The sequence below is a fragment of the Chrysochloris asiatica genome, unplaced genomic scaffold, assembly GCF_000296735.1.
Source record: "Chrysochloris asiatica unplaced genomic scaffold, ChrAsi1.0 scaffold00036, whole genome shotgun sequence".
NCBI lineage: Eukaryota > Metazoa > Chordata > Mammalia > Afrosoricida > Chrysochloridae > Chrysochloris > Chrysochloris asiatica.
Genome location: NW_006408554.1, coordinates 11741576 through 11750305, shown reverse-complemented (window position 1 = coordinate 11750305; position 8730 = coordinate 11741576). Strand labels below are relative to the sequence as shown.

General features: G+C 41.6%; 1 protein-coding gene across 1 annotated transcript in view; it reads left to right on the top strand.

Moving 5' to 3' along the window:
- CSPP1 (centrosome and spindle pole associated protein 1) overlaps window positions 1-8730 on the top strand; it is a 135244-nt gene that overhangs the window by 112110 nt on the left and 14404 nt on the right. Inside the window, exons 26-27 of the mRNA XM_006860038.1 lie at window positions 2201-2247; window positions 6916-6979. Of these exons, the coding sequence (XP_006860100.1) occupies window positions 2201-2247; window positions 6916-6979 (111 nt within the window). The remainder of the gene's footprint in view (window positions 1-2200; window positions 2248-6915; window positions 6980-8730) is intronic.

Here is an 8730-nt window from a genome sequence, read left to right as displayed (position 1 = left end):
ATTACAGTCTCCTCCAGGTATCATCATTCACCAGTATTTTCTTCTATTCCCTCTGTGTGTTTTTTTTTTTTTTTTTTTGGTGGGAGGGAGATGTACACAAAAACACTCAGGAATATATAATAATTTAAACAACCAAAGTGCACATTCTGTAAGCCTGCTTCTGGCCATCAGCACTCAGTCTTTCTCTTTCCATGAGTCTGGAGTCCTCAGCTGCTTTCTCTCTCTCTCCGTATCATCATCTCTGCTGTATCTGCTTTTCTGGATAGGGTCCCACATTCCACTTGTGCTCTTCTCCCTTGATGGTCCCAGGGTCCTCTGTTCCTGGACTGTCAGATTAACTACTCCCCCCTTTATGTGACAAAACCTCTACCATTACAACTATGTGTGAGAGGGGATATGATTGATACTTGGTGTGAAGATACCTTCCTTCTCAGTTGATATTTTGAGCTACTACATTCATAAGTATAGGTCAAGTTCATCAAATTATAGTAATTTACACTTGTTTCCTTTACAAAATTGTTTGTTTATCTTCCTCTAGTCGAGTTCTAATCATCAAGTCATCGAAGCTAGGTCAAATGGGTCTTAAATAAACAATCCAGTAATGAGAGTAAGAGGGGATGGTCCTACCAGTTATTTTCAGAGACATTTTAAGACCCTGTCTTGGCATCAAAGGAGCCCTGATGGCTCAGTGGATAAAGTACTTGGCTGCTAACTAAAAAGGGTAACTGTTAGAACCCATCTGCTGCTCCACAGTGTAAAGATGTATAAGTCCACTTTTGTAAGGATTTACAGCCTTGGAAACCCTATAGGGCAGATGTACTCTGTCCCATAGGGTCTCCATGAGTCAGGTGATTAGAAGGCACTGGGTCTTTATCATGGTATGCAAGTGTGACCTACAAAGTCTTAGGAAGCATATTTGACCTCATAAATTAGCATAACAGGAATAGTGATCCAAGACTTTGGCTCAAAGGTCAAGCCTGTTCTCCATCTTAGACACGGTTTTTAATAATGATTTTGATAGATCATTTTCTCCTGGCATCTTAAGGACACAATTTGTCTCAGTGTTGTTGTGTGCTGTGAAGTTAGTTCTGTGTCAGGGCAGTCCTCACCATCGTTGTTGTCTTTGAGCCCATTGGTGCAGCCACTATGTTAGTCCATCTCATTGAGGGGCTACCTCTTTTTTGCTAACCCTCTACTTCAGTCATAAAATCAGAAGAGAGGAGAGAAGTCATTACATTCTTTAACTTTTATATACCATTTTGTGAATTTTTTCCTTGGGACTCCCAACAGTTGATCACATCTTGTGGAATCTTGACAGCTAAAACGCAGTGCCCAGGTGGATATAGGTGCATGTTGGCACCAAGAGTATCCGGTCTCCATACCTCGCAGCAACTAGCCCAATTGTATCAAATGCTTTAGTCACGGAATTCATAACAATAGTCCATCTATACACCAGTCACAAACATGGCTATAAAACAATCTATGAAGGAATACAAGCTCATGGGTGGTGCTGATAGTGAAGTGCTGGACTACTAACTGAATGATTGGCAGTTTGGAAGACTGGCTGGTGATCTGTTTCGTAAAGATCACAACCTTGAAAACCCTATGGAGCAATTGTACTCTGCACACACACACACAGGGTCGCTGTGAGTCAGAAGCGACTTGACATCAGTCAAAAACAGGAAGGCATACACACTATCATTGGCAGCCTGTTTGTCCCCAAAGGTAACATTAACCAGGATAGAATGCACTAGTCAGTGGAATACATTGGAAGGCAGGTTTGTTTGGGGAAGGGGTTTTGGGTAACTGGCATAAGGTCTTTGTTTCTGGAATGAGGTACCTAGAATTCAGTGTACTTCAGTTTCCAGTGAGGGACCCCTCTGTTCAGCTTCACTTAGTAACTTCTACACAGATAGGAGAATTGAGACAGAAGATGGTGAAGAATCCTGAGTTATTTTCTCTCTCTGTAGGCATCAGTTTTAGGATCATAATGATTTTGCTTTTATATATATTATTTTGAATGGGAGAGTCTTATCCAGTGGAATGGATGCAGTGTTGTAAGTCATATGTAAAAACTACCCCAAAAGTTACTAGTTGAATAAAAAGGAATTTTCAGTAGAGAGTGAGTCATAAAAGAAGTTTTAAAATTCCTTAAAACATTTTCTAACTTCTTCTCTTGCTTGTTTTCCATTGACTATAGGTGACTTGGATGCTCTTCCTAACATTAAAGTACGAGACCACAGGATGGTAAGAAACCAATTTTTATTTTTCATACTACTTTTGCTCTTCTTCTTGTGTGCTATTAAGTGAGTTTTGACTCATAGTGGCCCGGTATAGGGTTTCCAAGAGCGGCTGGTGGGTTTGAACTATGAACTTTTTGGTTAGCAGTCCACTGCTGATCCTACAGCGTTATACCAGGGCTGTTTTAGGAATTTTATAAGTAAGAATTCCAGTTTGGAATTCTTCAGAAATATTGTATTAAGAAATAATTTAAATCTTAACAGTGTAGTGGGTAGCAAGAGAACTATTAGTATAGATGTTTAGTTAGTTAAGTGCCGTGGAGTCGGTTCTGACTCATAATGACCCTGTGTAGCATTTCTGAGGCGTGGCTGGTGAGTTTGAACTGCCGACCTTGCAGTTTAAACTGACCTGCTGATCCTACAGCTTAACGTAATGGCAAAGCAGTACTCTAGTTAGAGTCTTGGCTCCTCCTGATTCTACCTGTGTGGTTAAGGGCAAGTTATTTCATCTCTCTGAGCTTGAGTTAAGTAATTTTTATAAAATAGAGATAAAACTACAAATATCAGAGGTTGGTTATAAGGATTAAATTAATTCTTGTGAGGTGTTTAGGACCAGACCGGCAAACAGTACGTGCCTCTATAGTAAGTCACTGTGTGGTGCTGTAGGGTAAGCACTGGACTACAAGGTTAGTTTGAATTGCAATGGTCAATAGTTCAAATCAACCAGCCACTCCTCGGAAACCCTATACAGGATCGCCATGAGTTGGAACTGATTTGACAACACTTAACAACAGCAACATACAAATGTTTATTAAATAAATAAAAACATCTCAAGGGTTGTTGTGAGGATTACATGATGTATTAAGAGCTCTTGGAGAGCTTGGACAGTAGGTGTGACGTGCTAGATAAAGGGAAGGGATGAACCACTTGCATTCATTGACTACTTAGTGAATGCTTACTACGTGCTAGGTACTTTCCTTGTGCTGGGGTTACAGAGGGAACAAAAGAGCCTGGAAGGACAATAAAAAGAATAAAATCTATAGAATACTAATGCCATCCTGGATGGTGGTGTGGGTTAATGCGCTGGACTGCAAAGTCGATTTGAACCATAAGGTCGGTGGTTCAAGCTTACCAGCTGCTCCTCATAAACCCTATACAGGGTTGCTGTGGGTCAGAACTGACTCGACAGCACTTAACAACAACATCAACAACAAAGGTGATGGAAAAAGCCAGGAAAGGGGGTTGTGGGGTGGGAGAGGGAAGGCCTCACTAAGAAGGCTGTATGTGAATATGGTATCAGGGAGCTGACCATGTAAAACATCGGGGAGCAGTTGGGTGACTGTCTGGAGGAAGAACAGTCTAGATAGAAGTCCCTGAAGGCGTGCACCTGGAGGTAGTCAGAAGACTAGTGTGAGTGGACAGCTGTGAGTGGGGCTGGACAGCAGGCAATGAGGTTGACAGGATGGGTGGACTGCAGAGCTGTGTGGGCCGTTGGAGCTTTGCCTTTAGTGTGCATGTGATGAGAGCCTTTCCCAATTTCTGAACTGTTTCTGTGTTTTAATACAATCAGTAGCTGTGTTGCTGAGAGTAGATTGAGGGGACAGGAGGCTGTTACAGTCAGCGAGGTAACAGGTGAGGTGACTTGGAGCAGGGAGGTAGTGCTGAGGTGACTGGATTCATTTTTAAGGGAAGATGCATGATAGGATTTTTGACATACTGGATGTGGGTGTGAGAGGAGACAACAAGGATGGTGTTTGGCTTGGAGTTGCTATTTACAGGAGTGAGAAGCAGGAATTTATCTAAACAGTTGGTTTGAGATGCCCATTAGACAATAAACAGTTGGAGCTGGCAAGTAGACAGATATGAGAGAGAGTTCAGGGGGAAATTGAGGTTGGAAATGTAAATTTAGTCTTGACAACACCCCTGTGATATAGGGAGCATTATCTCCATTTTCAGGTTGTAAGAGTAAAGGCTTAGCTAGAATGCTCCTTGCTAGTCAGTTACTAGTGCTTGGGTTTGAACTGATGATGACGACACTGTGGCTGTGATTATGTCTATGCTGACTCATGGTGACCCCAGGGGTGCAGAGTCGCACTCTAGAGGATTTCATGACTGTGACTTGGAGAAGCAGATTGCCACACCTCTCTTCTGTGGCACCTTTAGGTGAGCTTGGGCCACCAACCTGGAAACTATTAGTCAAGCGCATAAACATTTGTGTCATTCAGGGACTCCTGGTGTTCCTAGTGTTGTTATTGTTATTAAGTGCTGTCAACTTGATTTGGAATCATAGTGACCCTGTGGTGAATTGGAACTGCCCTTCTTGATGGTAGCAATCCAGTGCTTACCCTGAAGCGCCACACCTATAATTTAATGACCCACTCTGGGCTTGTGCTAGGCACTTTACATTTATATGTTCTAAAATCTACAATAAGGTCTGGTTATCCTTACTAAGCGGAAACTCAGATTTAAAGGCCAGTGGTCACACAGCTAATAATAGGGCAAGCTGAAATTTAAACCCAGCCCATGACTTCACATGTTTTGATGTAATTTGTGAAGACTTTGCAGGTTGGTAGGTTTCTCCCCTAAGTGCCAGTCACATTTTTCAGTGAAAAGATAACTGAAATTTACTAAGGGAAATTTAACATCTGAGATTTTGGTTAAAATTCCAGAGAAATAAGAGATTTTAGCTGAATAGAAACTTGGTATACGTCAACAGTGTATCATAGTTGTTAGGAAAAAAAAGATAGTCAATCTTCCTGTTATTAATGTCATCAAGTCGGTTCTGACTGATTATCGGCCCTATGTGCGGTTTTGAGGAATGGCTGGTGGGTTTGAACCGCCAACCTTGCAGCTCAAACTGACCCTGCAGTCCAGCGCATTATCCTGCAGTGCCGCACCAGGACTCTTTAGTTTCCTAGAAACTGTACTTTATAGAAAATAGAGGATGAAATTGAGGCTGATTCCTGTGGAGAAGATAAGACAGGTGGACGTTGGCAGCTCTTCGCAGTTATGTGGAAGGGCTGTGAGGCAGGAGAGAGATGGGACTGATGGTGTGAAGTACCAAGCACAGCTTGATCAACATTAGCTGCTGTTAACATCATCCCCTCCATTATTACTGTATGAGAAAGCAGTAATTAATGTGTGGGAAATTACAAAGAGAGTTAAATTTGGTATATAGAAGAGAATTTAGTGTAGGAAAGGAACTTTCACATCTGTGAAATGCATCGCCTTAAAATTAAATGAACAGCTCTTCCTTGAAATATTCAAGTAGAGTAAGTCCAGAAATCTGCTGGAGAAGTGTTGATACTTTAGGTTTCTTCTAATAGATATTGTTGCAGTTATTAAGTACCATTGAGATGGTTCTGGCATATAAAGCATAGTGGTTATGAATTGGGCTGTGAACCACAAGGTCAGCTGTTTGAAACTATCAGCTGTTCCACGGGAGAAAGATGACGCTGCCTGCTCCTGTAAAGATTTGCAGCCTCAGAAACTCTGTGCAGGGTCACTAGGAGTCGGAACCTACTCCATGGCACATAACCACCACCAGGGTTTTTGAGGGTTTGAAGCACTCACCTTGTGGACAGCAATCCCATGCTTATCCTAAAGTACCACACCAGGACTCCTTCAAACATATGTTCTTATTAAGTGCCATTGAATCAGTTCTGACTCATAGTGACCCTGTATAGGGTTTCTGAGGAGCAGCTGGTGGGCTCGAACCATCTGCTTTGCGGTTTGCAGTCCAGTTGCTTATCCTATAGTGCCACATGAGAAGTACAACGTATAAGATGATATTATTCTCTATTGCAAAATTCTCTACATGAAAATTTAAGTTGCTTCTCATTTGAAAGCATACTATAACGAACGCAATGCTAGCATACTTTTTCTCCACAATATACCGTCAGTACAGCTGCAGTCACATGTTTCTTTCCTAGGTTATGTAAACTGCTCTAGAGCAGAAATTCTTAATTCATCATTGTATCCTCAGTTCCTAGCATAGAGGAAATAGTAAGTGTACAAATGCACCAGCCGCTCCTCGGAAACTCTCTATACAGAGTCGTTACGAACTGGAAATGGCTCGAAGGCACTTAGCAACAACAACTATATGAATTATTGCAAGAAAGAATTAATATTGGCAGTGATTACAAGCCTTTTGTGTTTCACTGGGTGAATTGCTTCATACTGTGGTGTTGTTGTTTTGCCATTGAGTGGGTTCTGACTCATGGTGAATCCTCTAGGGTTTTGAGAGTGGCTGGTGGGTTTGAACTGCTGACCTTTTGGTGAGCAGTCCAGTGTTTATCTTCCAGTGCTGCACCAGGGCTCAGAGAAAGTGGAACTGCTCCAGGTGAGGCTGGAACTCACAAGCTTGGCATCCCTTCTCCTGCCTATGGAGGCCCGCTTCCTACTTAATCAGCGTTAACACTCTCTTTGGTCTGGCTTCACCACAGAGAAGCAGGCAGGAGTGGGGTAGGAGTCAGCGTGCTGGCTCCTCTGTTGGCTTCATAATCTTGGTTGTATGGAGCATTTCCTGTGTTTCTGAGGAATGGTCATGTGGAGTGAGAGGCAAACAGCCAGTCTTTTGATTTCTTAAGGGACAGTATGGAAACTTGTGCTTGTTACTGCCAAAAACTGTTATTTTACGCACAGAAGTAATCATGAATATATGCTATTTCTTTAGCTCAGAGATGACCCTCCAGATTTTTTGAAAAATTCATTACTGGAATCAGACAGTGCTTTTATTGGTGAGTTTACTTATTTTAATTTACTGATGCTGTTTGTTGAAATGTTAGACAATATTTGTATCTCTTCAGTACCTTTTTTCTTATTCCAAAATCATTACTACGCTCTTTGTTGTACAATTTAGTTTAAAAGGGGAGGCTATTTTATTACCCAGTTTAATGACTCATTACCAAATGTACTTTACAAATTATTTCCAAATTCAGAATAATTAAAAAGAGCTGTAAAAGTTAGGAATAGTTCACTCAAAAGCCTTTACACAGATGTGCATAGCAACTCTGTTTATAATAGCCCAAAATGGAGTCAATCTGATGTCCTTTTCATGTGACTGGTTGGGCAGTCTCTGGTCCGTGTGTGCCATGTAATGCTACTCAGCAGTCAATGAAATGAAATACTGATGCACACTCGTAACTTGGGTGCCTTTGCAGGGAAATAGGCTGCACAAAGAAACTCAACTCAAAAAGTTACATACTGTAGGGGTTCATGCATGTAACATTCTTGAAATGACAAAAAGTTTTGAAATTGAGAGTAGAGTTATGGTTGCTAGGGTTTAGGAGTAAGTTTGTTGTACGGTGGTGGCTTGTGAGTTGCTGTGATTCTGAGTGCCTGTTCCACTGGTATTTTAAATACCAGCAGGGTCACCCATGGTAGACAGGTTTCAGATGAGCTTCCAGACGAAGACAGACTAGGAAGAAAGAGTGATGAACTACTTCTGAATAATTAGTCAACGAAAACCTTATATAGTGCCGGGAAATGAGCCCCTCAAGTTGGAAGGCACTCAAAATGTGATTGGGGAAGAGCTGCCTCCTCAAAGTAGAGCTGACTGTGATGACAGGAATGGAAGAAAAACCCGTGGGACCTTCATTTGCTGATGGGCACAACTCAAAATGAAGAGAAACAGCTGTAAACATCCTTAGAAAATTGGAACATGGAATGTATGAAGTACGAATCTGGGAAAACTGGAAGTTGTCAAAAATGAAATGGAATGCATAAACATCGATATCTTAGGCATTAGTGAGCTGAAATGGACTGATATTGGCCATTTTGAATCTGACAACCACATGGTTTACTATGCGCCAGAATGACAAATTGAAGAGGAATAGTGTTGCTTTCATCGTCAAAAAGAACATATCCAGATCAGTCATGTGGTACAACGCTGTGATAGGATAATAATCCATGCGCCTAAAGGGAAGCCCAGTTAATACCACTATTGTTTAAATTTACACACCAACCAATAAAGCCAATGAGGATGGAATAGAAGAATTCTACCAACTTCTTCAGTCTGAAATCGATCAACCATGCAATCAAGATGTATTGATCAATACTGGTGATTGGAATGCAAAGGTTGGGAGCAAAGAGGAAGGATCAGTAGTTGGAAAATATAGCCTTGGTGATAGAAATGATGCTGGAGAACGCGTGATAGAATTCTGCAAGACCAATGATTTGTTCATTTCAGATGCCTTCTTTAGACAGTGTAAGAGACTATACACATGACAAGCAGACCAACCTGGACTGGCTAGAAGAACAGAAGATACTTCTTGAAAGAAAGACCTACAGGAAAAATATAAAACGACATAGGCAAACCGACTGTTACTACAAGAACAAGAAGTTGCTTGCCCAGGAGACATCAAGGCAAGTGGTCGGATCCCCTCAGTGCAAACCCCTTCAAAGACTAAGACTCAATGGGAATACACCCTCTGATTGGTGACCACGCTCGACACTGATAAGGGGAAGTGAGGGAAAAACAGCAATGAAG